The sequence below is a fragment of the Rhinolophus sinicus genome, chromosome 3, assembly GCF_057876585.1.
Source record: "Rhinolophus sinicus isolate RSI-liver-muscle chromosome 3, RSI-T2T, whole genome shotgun sequence".
Taxonomy (NCBI): domain Eukaryota; kingdom Metazoa; phylum Chordata; class Mammalia; order Chiroptera; family Rhinolophidae; genus Rhinolophus; species Rhinolophus sinicus.
The window spans coordinates 134,772,263-134,792,673 of NC_142503.1; the positions used below are offsets into that span (position 1 = coordinate 134,772,263).

The window sequence follows — 20,411 nt, forward strand, 5'->3', positions numbered from 1 at the left end:
GAACATAAGATTTTACCAAAATAAAATCAATAAACCAAGGGGAGACTGAATAGGGGACTATTCTTATTTGAACAACCACCGAAAAATGAAAAATGAAAAATGAAAAAACAAAAAACAAAAAAATACCCTGATTTCTTTTCCTCTACAGATCTGTTACAAACTGATTGTACGTTCATATTCAGCATTTTTGATAGGTGATGAAATTATCCAAAGCTCTATAGATTAATAACATCTACATCAAATAATGCTACCGGCGTTACCATCAGGCATGCAACTGATTCAAAGCGAAAACCCTAAGCAGAAATTTTGTGACTGTAAATACGACACATGTATAGATCTCTAAAATAAAAATGTTTTAGGAAGTGGAGTACGGAGTGATGTTGAGTAAAATAAAATGAAAACCAAGGATCTCTGCTGCCTGTATCAAGGCAAAGTCGTGCCTGCCCCCTCTCTTTTGATCTAAGTCAGAAACCACTCCAGTAGCTTCAACCTAAAGGCAAAGAGAACACGGGTTCTTCAAGCTTTGCAGCCTCTTCGCATCCTTCAGCTGTTTGCTGGATGGTACTCAGGTAAGAGCTAGAAGAATTACACGTAAAAGAGAGAAAGAAACAATAGCATGGAGTGAGTTTCATCTTGCAACACCACTGGCTAGAGGCTTCTTTTAGAAAATGCAATAGCTGCGACACCTTCACCTAAGCTAAACTTTTCAGTGTACACAGAAAGTGATGTTAATTTTATGCACTGCAGGCTTTTTATGAAGCCGGCTGCTATAAAAGCTCCTTACCCCTCATGAAAATTACAATAATTAACCACGAACACCTCAACTATGTTTTAAGGCAAATGTCATCCAATAGCCATTACGTCATCGTTCAAATGAAGCTGGAGGGAGGCTTTCTGTTTGGACACTATGGTGATTTGAACGGATAGCCCCAGAAAGGCTTCCTGCAAGTGAAAATTCTGATTTGTCCTTATCAGTCAAACGTGCACTGAGTTTTAAAGTCAGGCCTCATTAATTTGTAATTCAGTTTATTTTTTTCGATGGTTTTCTGGAGGAGGTGTTTTCTAAAGTAAAGGGTTGTAAAAAATAAGCCACATAAGCAAATATTACTTTAAGAGCAGCTGGTTCTTCCAAATGAGTTGGGTCTTTGGTTGTCAGCCCAGACCTGAAATTGGCTCAAGTTCACTCTCTAACCCACCACACCTCTATCTCTTCCCTCTTTTCTCCCTCAGATCCTCAAAAATGCTCTCCTAATAAAGTGTCACGTTTATTTCCATTGAGTGTCTCAAGTATTATGATCTAGTTTGAGAGACTGACACAAACTGCTGAGTACCAGGATATTCATCTAACTTGAAAGTAGGAAAAACAGATAAATCCATCTGGGGTTTCAAGGCTGAGGAGTTACCCCCAAGGTTGCCCAGATTCAGCTACACCCCCATGACGTATGTGATCATATACAAAGACAAATGTTGATAATCTGGTCAATAAAAGATTGTTACCTCCTTGGTCATAAAAAATTATAACCTGTATGGACAGAAAAAAATAGAACCCATTACCCATAACACCATTTTTTTCTTAAATTGAAATATTTGTTTATATCACATCTCCTTTCTTTTTCTTTTCCCTCCCTAGATAGTTTCCAAATTTACATCTTTCAAGAATAACGGTCTGGCTTTCTGCCAAGTTATATGCAGGAGTTTAGTGAATCTTGAACCCAAAATGGCACATGAAAGCATGTAAAACACATAATGTACGTAGAAAAATAAAGAGAAATGCTCTCTGTGTGCACGTGTGTGGGTGAATATTCAGGTATATGCATTCCACAATATATGTCCTGTTCTTCAGCCAAAAGTATCATGAAGACACCCGAGGGCAAGGAGTAAACATGTTTCTATTCCCAGTGGCTTTAATAATTGGGAGTCAAATATGGTACTCTTCTTGCTCTTATGTAATTGCGTTAAAGAGCAGTGTTAGCAGGAGAAAAGCCGTGAATACTGAGTGGAGCACAATAGAAGGAGATGGAAATAGATACAAGAAGCTAGGTCTCCAGGGGCAGTATTTTCTATTTGCTGGGCTACAGACTCACAGCTGATAATGCAACTTGTAATTAATATAAAAGCAGGAGACAAGATGGGGAGAGCTTGTAGGAGCCGGGCCACAGGAGATCACTCTGCTGCTCTCCTCTGTTTCTCATTTACACACAGTTTTCCCTAGAAAACACAATTCTGCCAGTGTTTTCTCCCTTGAAAGTTAAAAAAAAAAAAAAAACTGATTTAGCACCATCACTGAATTTTGCTAAATCTAGGAAAGAGTGCATAAAAGACAAGAGTCTCTGGGCGTAGGAAGCAAATCATACGTGTGCCTCTTTTGTTGAGTTTGCAGATATGGTGGAAATCGTAACATTTTACACCATTATGACATTTCTGTGAGGGACCTGTCTACAGGATACTCTTTAATAAGTCCTGGTGAATTGGTGATATTTTCCTGTTTAAGTGATTCCATACAGCTCATGGTTCTTCCACCAAAAGAGACAATGGAGTAAATGTATGAGGGTTTCTAAATAAACTAAAAATGGACTGGGGAAATAAAATGTATTAGGCCTCAAGGAGAGGGAAAAAAAGCCATACTACACACAAGTTCTACTTAAAATAACCTGAAACTCATCTCAGACCCCAAATGAAAAGGTAGTTCAATGAATGCGATACTGAAGAGAGAGCGTTAGATTGGAATTAAGACTCTGGGGTGCCACCTCTAACTGATCATAAGAACTTAAGCAAGTGATGAACTTCATTTTCCTGGAACTTGTTTTATTTATATCTTTAAAATTAAGAAGTTAGACAAGATAATCCCTTAGGTCACTTCCACTTCTTATTTGTACTATTAAAAATATTTTACAATAAGCATTTGATTTTCTAGAACCTGTACAATGAAAACGTGATATATAACACTGAGTCGAAAATTATGAGCTTGGAAAACACAGTAAAGTAATTCAGAACATGTGCTCGGAGAAAGTAATACTAAACATATATAAAGACATTCTAATCAGCAAACGCAGCATACAAAACTAATTTGACTTGATATGTTTAAACAGCAAAGGCAAGATATACTTGTATTAGCACACATAGTTAATACTGTTAACATATTTCCGATGACTTTACAACATTTTAACTCCTAATTAACATTTTATGCAAAAAATTTTTTTAAAAAATAAGATGAAAACTCCTAACATGAGGTAGTCAAGCCTACAAAAGTTTAAAATGTCAATGGTATGGTTTGAAAAAATGTTGGAATTTCAACTTCAGTATTCTGAAGTTGACATAAGAACTTGGGAGAAGTGTGTGTGCTTTCAAAACATGGATTCGATCTTTAAAAATGTAAATAGAGCCAGGATCTTTCCCTCATCTTCCTGCTTCCACCCCTCTATTAAGCTTTGGGAATTAATATGTGAGCAGCTCTCACAGAAGTGACAAGTACTCTTTGCAAATGAGTCCTCCATTTAATGGAGCAACTTTTAGAGAAGATAGAAACTTCTTGTATTGTTGGTGTAATGTCATAGTATGTCTCCTATAGTTTTGAACAGTGTTGGAATATTGCATAGAACATTCAGTCTGAAAAAGAAAATGAGGAAATGAATTTTGAAAATAAATTCTTAATCTGATAGTGAATGTCCGTGGTTATGAAGTACATCTTTGTTTAATGTCCTCTTACCAGTTACACTGAAAATATACTCCAACTGCACAATCTAAATGATTTAAATAATGTAATTATTATTGATGGGAAATTGACAAAAAAACTGTCAATCACCAGAAATTATGCAATGACAATAGCAACCCATGCCCTCAGCCACGTCTCCTTGAGTTGGTGAACAGGTCTGAAAGGTAGAACTTTCCCCAGAGAGCTTGGATAACTCACCAAGGCCTAATCGTACACTAGAATGTAAGAAACTATCTGATAAAATAAATCATTCGTATCATTAATGTTATTATAGAATCCCATTATTTCCCCCTTGACATTCTATAGACCAGTCACTTAAACCTATCCCACTTCTACTCTCTCTAATTTTTCTGGTAATAAAAGAATTTGCCTATAGACAGTTGCTCATATTCTGTAAGGAAAAAGGTTCTGGGAATTCTCCCCTCTGACTTAACCCATTTCTTAAAACTGTAGTGACATAAATAAACTTGACATGTTCAGAGGTGTAAAAGAAAATAGCAGCATAGCTTCATTTACGTTACAGATTTCAACACAGAAATTAAAATAATTTTTCTTTTATTAGTCACATTATCAGAGCTAGTCAATTCTAAGGCATTTATTACTGTTAATAAATATAATTGTATTTTCTTCCCTATACTTAATTCATCCAAAAAATAAAATGTAACTCCTTGTGAACATTAATTAGGAATAACAATAAAACTGTATGTACTTCAGGCAAAGAGAACTTAGCTCAGAGAATGTATTCCAAAAAATATATATTTCTTTGTCTAAACTTGATCTAATGATATGTAACACCTTTATATGTAAATATAAAGACACATTTTCGTTTATCTGCACTAGAGTTAAAGACTTGACCTAAAATTATGTAAAGTAGATAATGTGGATATCACCTATTATTCAGAAATACTACAGACTTAATTATTCCACATACAGCATAATTATTCCACAACAGTTTTCAAGTTGAAACTTTTGTTTAAAAAGAATTGGCTTCTTGACATGTTTATTTTAAACGTGATAAATTTGAATGTCTGGGAAACTTAACATGAACTGCAGCTGGAAAATAGAACTCTATTTCCTTTCACCATCATAGTTTTTTCTCCCCGATATTCCAAAGAATACTGTAATAGCTGTTTTATATGTATAACGATTACTCTTATAAGTATAACATAAACTACATTATAATATTAAAAATATAAGCATTCATTATAAATTTATTAAACACACTGAAATATTAGCCAATGTTGCAAACTGAATTTTCCATTTAATTCCAAACATCCTTTTATTATTGCCTATCATGTAAGTGTTAATAATAAGTGAACAAATTCCATATCTTTATTGACTGTAACATGGAAGAGAAGACATTATAGTTGCCTTCTTTTAATGCATCTATGTTACATCAGCTTATTTACATAAAATTGTGGAATGTGAAATCAGCATGACAGCAGCTTGATTTACTAAGCAATAGTATATAAAACTCACTCCTAAAAGTCTGTCCAAAAACCTGCTTTCAATATATTTGTATCAATTACATTTATTCATTTCTATTTTCAAAATTTTTAGTAAGAAAATTGAAAGCTCTTTTGGTACCTAGTAGTTTCCTAGTTCCCTCCTGATGCTCTCTGTCTGCTTTCTACTATACAGAATTACATACTTGTTCTCTCTCTCACTCCTTCGTTGCCTGCTCCTTCCTTAAACACACACACACACACACACACACACACACACACACAAGTGTAGCTTGCTACCACTTAATAAGAATAGAGGTGTATGTGTTTTGGGGGTGTCAAACAGCTGTCACAAACTGTCACCTCCACAAGTGAAACCTTGGCACACAACAAATTAAACTACATTTCTTTTTTAGCTGTCATTATTCATAGCCAATAAGTTGAAATGCTCTCAGCATTTCATGTGCAAATAAAACCACGAGGAAGCACAGTAGATCAGAATAGTGGGCCAACAGATAAAACAGAGAAAACAACACGCTGTCTAGATCCTTCTGAAGTGGCTCATCATCACCCCTGCACCAGCGTGCACCAAATGAGATCCAGCCTGGGGCGATGTATTAAATATGCATATCAAAGCAAATGAAAAAGTAAACCTGGAGATTCAAATTGGACACATTTACATGCTGAAAATGTCCCACTTGTACCACTTTTCAGGTAGTGGTTCTGTGGTATTTTCACTTTTTTGTGGCTGGGGGGTTGAGGGAGGGTATGCTTGCAGAAGAGGCTGAAGCATAAAGAGACTTCGCTTTGTAGTGGGAGGCCTGGAAATGAATATAATCAATATACTTCTGGTACAAAAGTAGCAGAGATGGTGAAAACTCTCCAAGGTTTTCTCTCACCTCCTGCATAAAATTCAAGTCTGTGGCAAATCTCACTATTTCCCACTCAGTGTGTTGGTGGAACAAATTATTGCTTCCTTTCAAAACAAATAGCAGGGGGCTAAAGTAAAAATGTTATAGTTCAGATCTCTAGGAAATAAAAGGCTTTAAATTTTGATGCCCAATGAGGTGTCAAGCCCTCATGGGTTCAAAATAAATCAGTTGTCATATCTACTTGACTGGGGGCTTTCAAGAGGACCAACAAATATTACAGTTGACTCTTTCATCCAAAGATGATGATTGTCAAGTTATTAAAGCATTATCCTCTTAGGTACAACTTCCTTCCTGAGTATAATTTAAATATTACAATAGTTCCATAAATTGGCATTGTCTATCAGCTAATACGCTAAAACAGTCTAGTTTATCTTACCTCTACACTATAAACATCAGCATGCTCTAGTTTTATACATCCACTTGAAAAACAGTCGTCAAGAAACTGTTCCAGAAAACCAAGTAGTCGAGGCCCCTGGAAATGTCACGAGCAAAGCTTTTTTGGCTGTAGGCAACTGTGAACCTCTCATTCTATAAACCACTTAACTAGATTCCTTCCCATTCCCCCAATAGTGCAAAATGCGTATGAATTTAGAAACAGGAAGCAATGCAAATAAAGAAATAAATAACAACAACAAATATTTCTAAGGTCGTGTCATGCCTCCTGGACCACAACCACACATCACATAGCTACATATCAGCAAATAAACTTTCCAGAGCTGTTGCTGTATCCTTTTGTTTTCTGCTAATACGCTGAATATTACAAAAGAGCTCCAGAAGTTGTCCCCCATCTTGCTGGGAGAAGCCAAGAGTAAAGACGGGCACAGGAGCTTTCAAAGCCACAGTATTTATTCTGTCTCAGAACTAGACATCCTGGATTGAGATAGTTTTTTCCTTTTTCTTTTTGAAACTTTTGTCCTTAGACTGGCTTTCCACACAGCACAGAGGCTAATAATTAAAATCTATGACTGCACATTTTCAAAACTTTTTGGGGTGGGGTGGGGGTGAGGGAGGAGAACCTCACATAAGGTTTGTTCTCAAGGCATCTCAATTCGTTTCTCTTAACACCCAGGAATGGGGTGGGGAGAGAGGGTGGTGGTGATACAAACTGCCTTCAAGCCTCAATGCCTGTATAACTCTACAGAGTGTTAAATTAATATTTCAGCCACTAAGTTATTAGACTACAGCCTATATCATTTAGGTTGTGAGTTCAATTGAATGCAATCTATAGACACCCTGTCCCCCGCCCCCAGACTTGGGTTCCTATAAATAAACTGCTGTTCACACCCACTCTTTAACCTCCACACTCTTGCCTTTCCTACCAGCTGCAATCCTTTTTCTCTTTGCTTCTTTTTCAAATTTTCAATCTCACTACATATGCTTTTTTTAAGCATCAGACTCACTAGATCAGTTCCAAAATAGGATTAAAAACAGAATAGAAAGAAATCTCCCTTCCTGGCCTGACATCCACAGTTGCTCCTTACTCTACTCTTCGTCTTCCTTCACCAACTGTTAAAGTGTTAAAATTCAACCACTAACCTACGGTTACTCAATCACAATTCCCTTCAGCTTTCTGCAATACATTGTTAATAATTGTTTCATCAAGGTTACTGTCTTTTATTATGAAGATGCTTCAGGCACTTGGCAATAAAGCCATATTCTGACAATAAGTTTCTATAGAGCAAAAGCTCTGAGAATTGTAAAGTGTTCACTCCTTTTATTTCTAATGCAATGCAAGAGTGCCAATAATTCTCAGGATTGTCATCTCTGTGAATGACTGCGAAATCAGCCCCCTCCCCAATTCTCTCTTTCTCTTCTGTCCTCTCTTCTCCATCCTGTCCAGCTAGCTGTCTTGCCTCTTTCCCTTGCACAGAGTTCAGAAAGCAGAAAAGGCGGCAGTCACCATATCAAACAGACAATTTGCTAACATTCAAGTCACCAAATCCAGGAAACTTTACACATTAAGAGCACAAGTCACTCTATCAACTCTCAGGTTTTTTTTTTTTCTTTTTTCTTTTTGGTTTTCAACATAAATAAGGAGGGGGGGCAGTGTCCAAGAAAGGGGGAACAGGGAGAAAGAGTATGTCAGAGGTAGTGAGAAAAGAAGGGGAAAAAACCCAAAAAAACCAAATCATTTAAAAAGAAAGCTGAGTGGAGCTTGATCTTATACGTTTTTAAAAATGTTTTGCCCAATGGTCTTAAAAGAATGCCAAAGGCTCACAGACTTACATGGTCAGCGAGATTTGTGGAGGAGCCTGAAAGTTCTTCGTGATCTGACTTGGAGCTGCCGTCTCTTTCATCAATGACGAGGTCGATGGGCATCTTCCCCTTCAAACAGCTAATGTACCGGTGGCAGAAGTTATCGCACAGTTCGTGGACCTAGAAGGAGGGTCATGGTAGAGGGTTCAGCTCACATTGTTGCTGTTGTTTTGTTTCATTTTTAAAGGAAAAAATATCAGGTTGCAAGGTTACATTTGGAAAGAGCAACAGTGAGATGTCTTCCAAACTAAGTCTAATTAATGAGTGTAATAGTTGAGGGCGAGGAAACAATAGAGCAATTGTTGCAGTAGATATTATTCTCCAGAGACTTCCCTGAGCAACAAGTTACAATAAAGAGAGAAGAACTAGGACTGGAAATAACTGGGTTCAGACTGGGAATCTAAGGAGGAAAATCCGATTTGATGATAACATCAAAATGTTAGAACACTGGAACTGGGAACAGCATTAGCATTTGCGATTCAATAAACTAGGAGGTTTGCATGTTTCCAGGGGAAAGTGATTGAACTACACAGCAGTGTAAAGACAACCTAGCAAGGATGATTCCCTCTGCTTGTACGTAATACACGCTTTGGGCCGAGGGTGAGCTCAGCTAATAGAGACGCAAGCAGGCTGAATGTCCAGTAACACAAATGGTTTGCCGCATTTCAAAATAATCCTGAATGGGGGGGGGCTACTTTAAAAAACAGGGCTATCCTAATTCACCCATCCTCTGAGCCCCTGGGTTGAGAAGCAGTTTGAAGGAAGGACGAGTAATATGTTGCTCAAAATCTCCAGGTGCTCAATCCCTTAGACAGGAGGTTTGTTAAAAACATCCCAACTCAGCTAAGATTGGGAAATCTAAATCAAACCGGGAGTGTCATTTCCTGCTTACCTTTTCTAACTCCAAAAGATGAAACCTTAATACTTGTATTGCTTGTATCATCTGCAAGAGAAGTTTAGAGTGTGGAGTTATGACTCTGTGACTTGGGGGTGAGGGTGGTAAGGGCATTGGGCTGGTGAGAATAAATAGGCAAGTAGCCAGGCAAAACCCACACTTAAAGAAATCGTCAGAAAAACCAAGTGATTACTGATCAGCTCTGCCTCATTGGCCACGGGATAGGAATCTGACTCAACCTGAGCCCAAGCATTTACTATCTTTGCCCCTCATGTTCAGTAAGCCATTTGTAAGGACGGCTTTCTTAGGGCCAGGCCTTCTTTCTCTGCCTGAGCCCTCGTTAACCGTCCCCTCCCTCGACCTCAGGCCAAATTTAAAAAAAAAAAAAAAAAAAAAAAAAAAGTCGCTTCTCTGGAGAGAGAAAGCTTTTTAGAACAGCACACACAGCGAAATCCGTCTTCACTAAAGAAGGAAATACTCAAGATGAATGGTGAGGCAGGGCCTTTGAAAGCGGATTTAGGTACTTTTAATATTGAAATCGTGCAAATTAGCAAAAGAATCGCACCTAAAAGTGGCCTGCGCTGACCTGCCCCCTCACCCCCCTCCCCACCTCCCCGGCCTGCCCTCCGCCGCTCCTTACTTCCTTTGGGTTAGCTGCCCTGGGCTCCGCCGCCTGCCCCGGCAAACAGAGGAAATAACTCACTTCTCGTAGCCTCACTCCCGGGGCCGAGACCTGGGACTCGTCCCCTGCTCGAGCGCTCGGCGCTGCGTCCCCGCTGGCTGCCTCCCTGGGCTCTGCTCTCCCGGACGTCCATCCCGCCCCTCACTCCCAACGCCCTGGCGGGGTCTCTAAACTACTCCCTTCCTCGCTGTCGCTCTGGAGCTTCAAATGAAGGCTCTGCTCGTACTCCCGGGAGCATCGGGAGAAAGTGGGTGCTTCTGGGCAAGGGAGGGGGCCCTGGCTGGGGAAAGGCAAGCAACAGTGAGCCTTACCAAGTTGTCTAGCTCTGGATTTGAGGAAAAAAGTGGCTTTTCGGCGCGAACCTATAAGAAGCAGGAAAAAGTCAGCATGAATTAACACTCCATTTAAAAGAAGAAAAATCCTGTCACCAACTAATCTGTAGTGTGATTGGAAATGGTGGAGGGGCAGTGGCAGAGGAGACGGGCTTCGGTAAAAATAATTGAAAAAAGCTAGTGCCTTAAATTAGAGGGGTCAGCTGAAAAAGATTCAGGGCCTTCTGGGCCTGGCCCCATTGGGGGGGTCCCTGGAACAGCCGAACTGTGGCCGGGTATACAGGGTCGTGCTCTGGGTCCCGAGTACCCCCTTATCCTGCAGTCTACCGAGCCGCAGCTCTCAGCCTCCGTCACCTCCGCGCCGGGCGGGGACCGCCCGGAGAGGCGTCCAGCTTCCTTCCTCCCGGGCACACTCGGGTCCCTCACAGCCCCTATCCCCAATTCTTGTTCAAGTAGCTGCAGGCGGGGGAAAAGGCCAAGCCCTAGATTAGGAGCAGGTCAATTTTAATTCGAGGGTCGAGCCCCTGTATTCCTGGCTGGGGGGAAAAACAAACACCCATATTTATCTCCGCTTCCAATTCGCCTCCAGGCTCAGGGATGGGGAGGAGGCGTAGAGTGCGGACTGGGCCGGAGGAACAGATCGGGTGTCCCTGCCTTTTCCTCCTCTTTCATGTAAACCTCGCAGGGAAGGGGAGGGGGTGAGGGGCTGCAGAAGGGTGAGTGGGTCAAGAAGGTTGGACCTGCTTGGCGAAAACTGCGATGTCCTCGTTGAAGGAGTCGGAGGAGCAGACGTCTCCGCCGGCCACTCCGGGTTCCCGGGGAGTGCAGGTCGCCAGCTCGCACTTCTCAAAGACCAGAGCTAACAGAGGAAACAACGGGTGCCTAACGGGCAGCGCCACGCAGAGACACACACACGGAGACGGGGTGCAGAGGGGAAGGAGCAAGAACTGTAATCAACAAGTTTGGAGGGTTCGGATTCCTTCTTTAATACAACAGGCACGCATCACACTTTACAACCCTTCCTCAGCCAGCCGAGCCTGGGCCAGAAACAGAAAGGAAAAACGGCCTGGCCCTTTCCCTCAGCTCAGGAGTCCCTCAGATCTGCTGGGAGAAGCCCCTGGCCACTTTAGCCCGCCAAGTAAAAAGAGCCTTAGTTGGAACGTAATGAAACATCCAAGAAGCTCAGGCAGTCTGGAGCCTGGAGTGGATCCAGACCCACTCCCCACAATACAGAGGCCGCCGAACCAACCGGTGAGACCCAGCCCTGACCTCCCAAGAAAGGAACACTTTGTGAAATAAAAAATTACCTTAACTCCGCATTTTAATGGGCATTTCAGAGGAGGCCGAAGGCTTCACCTACACACACCCCCGAGGTGCCACTTCCAAAATCGGAGAGTGCTCTTCTAACCTCTCCACCCCCTTGCCTTATAAACTTGTTTGCTCTACTTCTAGTAAACCCCGGGCGGGCGTGGGGGCCAAAATAATAAGAATCTGAAACGCCTAGGAGCTTCCTTCCAAAGACACATTTCTCTAGCAGGCAAAAATAAATCGAGTGTTAAAAACTTGGCTGTGTGCGTGCGCGTCTGCCCTTTGTGTTCCTCCCGGCGGTTTAACTACACTTCGGGATGCCTGCGGCCTCTGGTTTCAGACTCAGTTGCTGTTGACGGACTGTCCCCTCCCCTCGGTACCCCGCAGGCTTCCCCACCTACCCTCATCTGGGAGAGCCCGAGTGGTACACGCTTGGACCTTGCAGCAGCCCCATGCCTCCCGGAGTTCTCCCAGAATATAAAATAATTTCCAGCCAGCTCCCTTACTCTCCCCAAGAGCGGTTCTATGCAAGCAGCAGTCCCTTCCACCCGGCTGCACTTCAAGGTCTGCCCCCTTTATTTACAGAGAATTAAGAAGTGGGTGATTAGGACTTCCTGGCCAACAGAAGCAGTCCTGATCCCAGCTCAAGCTGCATTTAGTGACTCCCAGACTCTCGGTAGGAAACACCAGAGAGAAAAAAAAGTTGCTCCTCATCGCAGGAAACTTTCTCCTTCGTCAAGGCCTCTGTTAGGGGGCCTGGAAGGACCAGCTCTGCGTCCTGTAGCCAAGAATGCCGTCCTTGGGGAAAAGGCCCTGGCAAGACTCTCAGTCACTCCGGGCTGTGGGGTCCAGAGTGCTCGGGCCGAGGGGGTGGAGAAAGTCATACCCTCCAGAAACTTACACTCAAGGGGCAGAAAAGCAGGCTCCCTTCACTGTCCTTTCCAAGGCAAGCGCCCCCCTCCCGCCCGCCAAGCATTAGTAACTCCCCACTTAGCCGTCCAACCCCTTAACCCCCACAGAGACAAACGCACACTCACACACAGTATGCTGGGTCGGGATGGGGGGGTTGGTTTACCCATAGATCGCGTCCTTGTCCCGCTTCAAGGCGTCGTTGACAGCGGATCCCATGCTAGCCGGCATGACATTGGGGTGCGGGGCGTGCGCTCCGTAGTGCTGCGTGGCGTGGAGCGGCGGCCCGTGGTTCAGGTGGTGAACCGGGGGGATCGGCCGCGGCGCGTGAGGGTCTCCGTACATGGAAGCAGGCACCCCTACTCCGTCCATCCCGCCGTAATGGGGCAGCTCATCGTACTGTCAGAACCCGGCAAAGGGGAGGGGAGCACAGGAGGTGAGAGAGAGCGAGGAAAGCCGAGAGGGAATAGAAAAAGAAGCAGGGGAAAGAGAGCAAGGAGAGAAGTGGGAAAGGAATAGAGAGATGAGAGAGAGGGAGAAAGACGAAGGGAAAATGAGAGAGAAGGAGGGGGGAGGCATGAGCGGGGGGGGGGGAGGTAAGAATGAGAGAGAGAGAGAGAGAGAGAGAGAGAGAGAGAGAGAGAGAGAGAGAGAGAAATAAAAATAAAAACAAAGTCAGAAAGGAGAAAAGTACTGAGCACGAGTTGAACACACAGAAACCAAACCAGCCGAAACAACGGAATTGAAAGTTGGGGAAAATGTTTTTAAATTTTAAAATGAAAAAGTCTGAACCAAGAGCTGCGTTTAGAGCAGGGAGAGGGGGCGGTGAGGCCGGGGACCGAGGGGGCGCCGGGAGGTGCCGCTCGGGCCGGAGGCAGCAGAACCGTAGCGAGCCAACCGAGGGAGAAGTGGAGTTAGTGTGAGGAGGAAGCCCCGGATCCCACCCCTAACCCCCCTTCGCCTACTCCAGAGGATCCAATAAATCAAAAGGCGAAATGAAACAAAATAAAGAGAAGAAAAACGCTAAAAATCAGGACGAGAACGCCGAGGACGAGGGAAGACTGGGGCTAGTGCCTCCCCCGGGGAAGGGAGCGGAGGGTGGGGGTGGGGGAATAACGTGAAAGTTACCAGAAACATTATTTAGCAGCGGATTCCCTGCGTCCTTGTCAATTTCAGAGACAAAACAAGCAGCCCAGGCTAGTCTAGGCGGCGGCGCAGCGGCTGCGGCAGCGCGGCCCCAGCGGCGGCCCCGGCGGCGGCGGCGGCGGCTCCTACGCAGCCGATGCCCGCCCGGAGCCGCGGGAGCAACGGCGGCAGCGGCGCAGCAGCGGCAGCGGCGGCAGCAGGAGAACCCGGGGAATCGCGCTGCCGGGGTCAAAGCTGGAGCGAGGCGAAAGCGTGTAACAATTGCACACGCAGACACACACCACTCACACGCACTCGCCGCCCGCCCGCTCGCACAGCGCTGGAACACGCGCGCCCAGACACGCACACACGCACGCACACACACTCGCACACACGCAGAGGCACGGGGGGGAAAGAAGCCGATGAATAATTTTGCTGCTATTTTTTAAAATCCTGGCCGCCATCATCAAGCAGCGAGCAACAGCAGCAGCGTTGAAGGGAGAGGAAGCATCGGGACAGGCCCCTCTTAGGAGAGGATTTATATCTAGGTAAGTGTTGGAGATTTAAACCTACCCTTTGCGCCATCAGTCTGCGCTCCAATAAACTCCTGGATGTGTCGTATATTTAATATCCCAGTCCGGATAAGAAAGTGATCTAGGCTGAAGATTCCTGTTTTTTTTTTTTTTTTAAGTCCAAACCAAGGAGACTTCTCCCAATTCTCCAATATGTTATTTTTAGGGAAGGAAAAAACAAAAAACAAAAATAACAACAACAACAAAAAAAAGCCCAGGCAAGACAACGAAGTTTTTTTTTTTCCTGTGATATTTCTTCTTTTTCTCTTTTTTCCTCTTCTTTCTCCTCCTCCTGATCTTCCTCCTCCTCCACCTCCTCCTCCTCCTCCCCCCTCCCCTCCTCCTTCTCTTCGGTCCTCCTTTCCCCCTCTTTCTCTTCTCTTCCCCTCAGTTGAAAAAAAAAAAAAAAGAAAAAGAAAAAGAAGAAAAAGAAGAAAAAAAAATTGTCAAGCCCCCGAACTGAAGGTTACGAGCGGCCCGTCAGCAGCCCACATGTAACCGAACTGTCGTGTTTCATGGCTTTTTGCCACTCCAGCTGTCAATCAGAGCCCGGAATGTCAAGGTAGTGAATGAATGATGGTTGATGATGATGAAGAGGAGGAATCTTTCAGACCCGTTTTTTTTTCTTCCAGTAAAACTCCGCGAGGGGTTTCTGCTTCTTGAATTTTTCCTCCCCCCTCCCCCCCTCTTTTAGCTTTGCCCCCGCGATATCTATAATATGATCCTCTCTCTTTCAAGTATCGTTCAAAGAAAGCAGGGGGGAAAAATCAAGAAAAAAAGAATAGTTTGCAAAAATTGGACTTCCTCCCCCCCCTTTCCTGGTAGGTATTTTGTCTCTCCCTCTCTCTCTTTCTCGCTCGCTCGCTCTCACTCGCGCTCGCTCTCTCGCGCTCGCTCTCTCTCGCTCTCTTTCTCTCTCTGGGAGATGAGTGAGTGTCAGTAGGTGTTGGCAGGTTGGCTGCTGCCTGGCTTATAGAAGAGCCTCAGTTTGGCGGCGCGGGTCGGCGGCGGGAGAACGAAATGACGGAACCCGGAAGTCGTGGTGGCCATAGCCCGTCGTACAGCGGAGACACATCTCGGGAGTGGGGAGCGGGAGCGAGGAGGAGCGCGCCGCGCGGAGCCTCTGATATGCAGCGAGTGCGATCGGACGGCCCAGGCTGGGGGGGCGGGGGAGACGGGGGGCGGGAGGGGGAGGGGAGGCAGAAGCCGAGCAAACCGGAGCAAATCAGCAAGCCTGCTCCTCCGCGGGGACAGCGGGGGTTGGGGGGGGGCGGGGGAGAGGATTGTTGTGTGTGTGTGTGTGTGTGTGTGTGTGTGCGCGCGCGTGCGTGTGTTTGTGTGTGTGTGTGTGTGAGAGCGCGCGCGCGCGCGCGTTAGCGAGAGAGGAAAGAGCGAGAGAGGGAGAGAGAGAATGAAGAGGACAGGGAGAGCGCAGAGAGGAAAACTGCAGAAAACCACAGGGAAAGTACGGTACAGCCTCAGATCTTTTAAATTGTTTTAAAGAAACTTACTTCTAGTTTATTTTCCCATCACTCCGGCCTCATGCCTAACGGGGTCGAGTCGGGGACGTTTGGCATGGCGCTCTTGCTTTTGTTCCTTTTTAATTCCGCGGGCCCTTACTCCTCTGCCAGGCGATTACCGCGCCCCGAAGGTTTTCTGCTTATATCTAGGGGCAGCAAGCTCTGCAGACTGTACCACCGCCGGGCTTGAGTTGTTTTTGTTTTGTTTTTGTTTAACTTTCTTCCCTGTGCAGATCCAGGACCCTTGTTGTCAGCATTCATTTTTTTTTTCCAGGACAAGAAGAGACCAGCTTAACTCAGAGCACTCCCTCCTAGCGAAGCGGACAAGGGTCACCCTGGAGAATCCTTGGGGGCCGCGGTGGAATCGGGTGGGAGGAAATGGGGAGGTAGTCGTTTGGGTGTTCGATGTTGTCCGATTTCGCCAAAGGTGTGTGTGTGTGTGTGTGTGTGTGTGTGTGTGCGTGCGCGCGTGCGGCACTGGTATGCACCTCTGAAGTGGAGCTCACTTAGAGCTGGTAGCATGGGAGGAAAAGGCAGAGAGGGAGGAAGGGAGAGAGAGGATGCCAGACGAGGAGGATTGGCCGTCACTCGCTGCCCAGCTTTGTTGTAGTCGCCTGGGGCACAGAGGCCCGGGCGCCGCAACGCCAGCTAATGGCTGTGTTAATCACACGGGGCAGTTTCGCTGGATCTGGAAGATTGGGCCGACTCTGGATAAACTTTTCCAAAATGGAAAAGGAGTGTGCGGGGGTAGCAAGGTAACTATCCTACACTGTTTGTAAAGAAAGTAGTTCTGGCCGGTGTGTCGCCCAATCGCTGGCCGGAGCTGCACCCTGCCTTACCTCCGCACCGTGGGTTTCCCGGCGGCCGCGCGTCAATCACTCTGAGCCGGAGTTAGGGGCGGAGCTACGGTCACCAAGCGCGCGCCGTGCAGCAGACCCCGCCGCCCCTCGGCTCCAGGCAGCTCAGCAGCCTGGCCCAGCGCTCGGAGTGAGCCCTCTTCCCAACTCCTCTCTCTCGCCTGCGTTAATGGTCCCCTGCCCAGAGAATCGAAAACAGACTGTTCCTCAACAGCCGCCTCCCTCTCCAACTTTAAATCCATTCTGAAGAGTAGAAAGTAGCATATCTTCCGTGCGCCGGTTTGTCCCGACTTCCCGGGGAATGGGGGGCGCAGCGAGAATACTCTGTGTGTGTGTGTGTGTGTGTGTGTGTGTGAGAGAGAGAGAGAGAGAGAGAGAGAGAGAGAGAGAGAGAGAGAGAGAATGACAGAAGGGCGGATGAGCTTTCTTTCTTTTTTCTTTTTTCTTTTTTTTTGGCCCCTTTTGCTTCACTGTAAGCTTCTTTCGGGCTACAATCAACTGCGCTTAGATCGCAGCCTGCAGAGACTCCAAGTGGAGTTGGAGAAATTTGGCCCGGTTTTAATAGGGCTGGGGAATGAGCTCCGGAGGTCAATAAAGCCCTCCAAAAATGATGAATGATTGAGCACCTGTGATGATAATAGTGATTACCAGAGCAATTAAACAGTTTGATTAAATGAGCCATCATAACAATGATGTCTGCGGGAAATCGGCCCTCACATATATAAAGATAGTGCGGAGGGCCTGGCAGAAGCGTGGGTAGTGCGACGCCAGGGAGCTGGGCTGCGGACCGCGAGGTATTTTTCAGGGTGGCCTGAGCAGTGACCGTCGGCGCGCGGAGCTTGGGGGAGGAGAATCTAGTCCAGGTTTTCAGCCACTCTTATGCCAGGCTTAAGCGTGGAAGAGCGGGTAAGAAACCTGTAGGTTGGGGGAAGAGTCCTTCCCCCTCCACCTCCTCTTTTTTTTTTCCTAGAAGAACTCCAAGATTAAAAGCATTCTTCTTATTTGTTGCTGAGTTGCTCGTCGACATATGAGAACAGGTGAGTAACAAAGAAAAGAAGACGCAAAAGAAAAGAAAAAGTTGCCTTCCAGAATTTTATTTCAAGCGGCAGTTAAGCCTATTCAGTTTAGTCGGGGCGGGACGGATGAGAGCAGGGGGGAAAAAACAATCTGGTCTCGCTGCGGAGCGTTTTGGACTTTGCAGGGGTCTTGATATTGGTGGATCCAAGTTCCCCGTGCAGCGCCGCTAGCTGAGAAGTTTATACTCAGTTTTTCAGTTTTTACTCTTCTAATTGTTCTTATTTTCAATCGTGCGTGTTTATTGTTGCCAGTGGGATTATTGTTGTTTTAAATGTCCTGTATAGTAAGCGGCAATTCTCTTTTAAAAAACAAACTCAATTTCCTTGATAAACGCTCCTTTTGTAAAGATCAACTTCCAATCGAACCTCAGCATCTCAGAGTTTAAAGATTCGGTGTTACTACCTTCTGCTGCTTTTGCCACCGCTTTCTTTTTTTTCCCCATAGTGATACTGTGGCGTTAGCATCCCTACAGCCTCTATTTAGAAAAACTGCACTAGTATTTTTTTTAACTGTTTCTTCCGAGGCAGTGCATCTGAGTAAAAACAATTCAGACCGATAGATGATTTCTATATTTTCAAACAGTTGTAAAGTTCATAATGAGTTGATTATTCCGTGATAATCTTGGGTTTTATAAAAGAAAAAATGTTTAAAATCTATTCTTATGTGTTTTCATCCTTTGGGCGATGCAGAAGGCATTTAAAACCTGAACACACACACACACTCTCTCTGTAATATTTTGTAACTTCTTTTCCATTTTATTGAATACATTAATGCAAACAACAGGGGCAATCTGGTTTGATGCAAAGGGGAGAGAGAAATAGTACATTTTAAGATACTATTAAAAAAGAAAACAATCATCTTCAACTCCAAAGTTTAGTTAAGAGTGATGCCTTAGTTTTAACAAGAGGAAAATCTGTGGCATTTAAAAATTCACCAATTGCCAAAGGGAAGAACCCCGAATTTCATGCGATTTAAAGAGATTTCACTTACCTAGTTGCATGTCATTTGTGAAACTGTTAGTTCAAAATAGCCTCACAGGGCAGTGGATTACACACAAAATCAAGTTGGAGGTAATGCAGGGTGTAGGTTCTCGGTCAATCTGTTTAATTCAAAGGACTGTTACTTTTAATCACTAAGTTGCTGATGTTTTATTAATAGAGCTGAAAAACATTTAAGAACTTCCTGGTCTCCCCCCCCCCCACCCTCAATTTTTCAGTCCAATAGAAGCGTGTGCAAAACAGTGAGGTACGCACACTTTCTGATTTCTAGCCTGATAGTACATTGCTGATGCTCCATTTTCATCCTCGACACCCTTACCCAGGCTGCGATGCTCATCTGCTCTCCAACATTTGGGGTGAAGCAAAAGTAGGTGGGGCAGGCCCCGGAGATAGGCGTGAGATGAGGGTCTCAGGAGGAAGCACACACCTCCATCAACAGTCAGCTCCTTTTGCCCAGGCTGGAAATGGTTTTAACAGGCGGTAAAATTTCATCTTGCGGTGTCAAATTGGGGTCATTTTGGGGTTAGAGTTCTCAGTGTCCGAGAGGAGCTGTCCAGCTGCGTGGGGACTCATTAACTGCAAAAGATCTGTTTCAGTAAAAACAATTCAAAGACAATCAGAAGGCTAAAGACCCTCTACAAATCGCATTTTACAAGTGCCCCAGAACAAATATGGATGCTGAAACCTATTTCTTCAGAATCCCAAATCGGCTACTTAGCTCTGGAGTGGGGGTGGGGGCACTGCATTAAAAAAAGAGGTGAAAGGGAGGGGACCTGATCGGGTGGGGGTGAATGGCAGGGGGAATCCAGCCTCTCAAATTTAAGAGTCTGTTTTTAATCACTTCTTTCTTATTGAAGCATCCCCAAGACTTCTGAGAACTGCTTCTTTTCTATTTTTCCTTCTCTTTTTTGGTCTCAATGTGGAATGCTATTATAGGTAACATTCAAGATAAAAAAGAATAATTGAATCCCGCTATAGTTACTTAATTTAAAGGGTATTGGCTTCCTGAAGAGGATTTAATTTGAAATGAGTTTTATGAACCTAGACTCTAGTTTAGATGAATTTGCCCACCTTTCTTAAGAAGCCTGTGTGCCTGTCTTTTCACCTGTTTTCTTTTTCCTAGAAAGTTATAGGTCTTCTGCACAGATAACTCCAAATTCCTCAGAACTGTGAGGTCTGAAGTGTTAATCTGTGTATTAAAATCGCTGGCTTTAAATCCTTTTTGTCTTCTTACAACAGTTAGAACAATTGACGCCTTGCTAGAGGAGCAAATAAATCCAACCTTAATCTTATTTGTAACTTCAGTTAATGTTTTGCATTGAAGTATCTGAGATTAAGCAGATTTTTTGGACTCTGAGGTTAATTTTTATTTGTGGAGGTTCTGTTTGTTGGTTTGGAAGAAAGATATTAATTATTACTTTGATTCAAAAAAGTCCTTCAGATGAAAGTGCAATTTAAAATGAGAAGCTAGATGTGTGAGATACCAGGGGTTTTAGTATAAAACTAAATCAATACTTTAAAGTATTATTTGAAAGAAGTTTTCTTTCTTGCATTACTGACTTGAGCAAGTAAAAAGGATCAAATTATTTTATTCTTCCTCTCTCTCTCTTTGGAGTCCACCTCTGTCAAGAGGTCTTCTCTCTTCATTTGCTTCACTGTCCTTTGGGTTTGGAGTGCAACAGTGAATTTTTGTAGTCTAGCTCTTTTCTTCCAGCTTCCCAGAGTATTTATAAATTGTTATTCAAGGAGTTTGATTGCAGCCCTGCAGAAACACCCCTGAACCTCGCATCA

At 44.4% G+C, this 20,411-nt stretch overlaps 1 protein-coding gene across 9 annotated transcripts in view; it reads right to left on the reverse strand.

The window, feature by feature from the left end:
- Window positions 1-15,968, reverse strand: part of MEIS2 (Meis homeobox 2) — a 201,833-nt gene extending 185,865 nt beyond the window's left edge. For 3 of the 9 annotated variants that reach the window (XM_088797131.1, XM_088797132.1, XM_074327926.2), the window contains exons 1-6: window positions 14,170-15,306; window positions 12,638-12,870; window positions 10,995-11,136; window positions 10,234-10,284; window positions 9,238-9,288; window positions 8,316-8,465 (exon numbers count right to left, since the gene is read on the reverse strand). In XM_088797131.1, the coding sequence (XP_088653257.1) occupies window positions 8,316-8,465; window positions 9,238-9,288; window positions 10,234-10,284; window positions 10,995-11,136; window positions 12,638-12,870; window positions 14,170-14,181 (639 nt within the window). In that variant the 5' untranslated portion in view covers window positions 14,182-15,306. Of the gene's footprint in view, window positions 1-8,315; window positions 8,466-9,237; window positions 9,289-10,233; window positions 10,285-10,994; window positions 11,137-12,637; window positions 12,871-13,599; window positions 14,141-14,169; window positions 15,308-15,679 lie in introns of those variants that run through there. The other 6 variants (XM_074327925.2, XM_074327923.2, XM_074327924.2 and 3 more) reach the window with 6 other exon arrangements.
- Window positions 15,969-20,411: the final 4,443 nt, after the last annotated feature.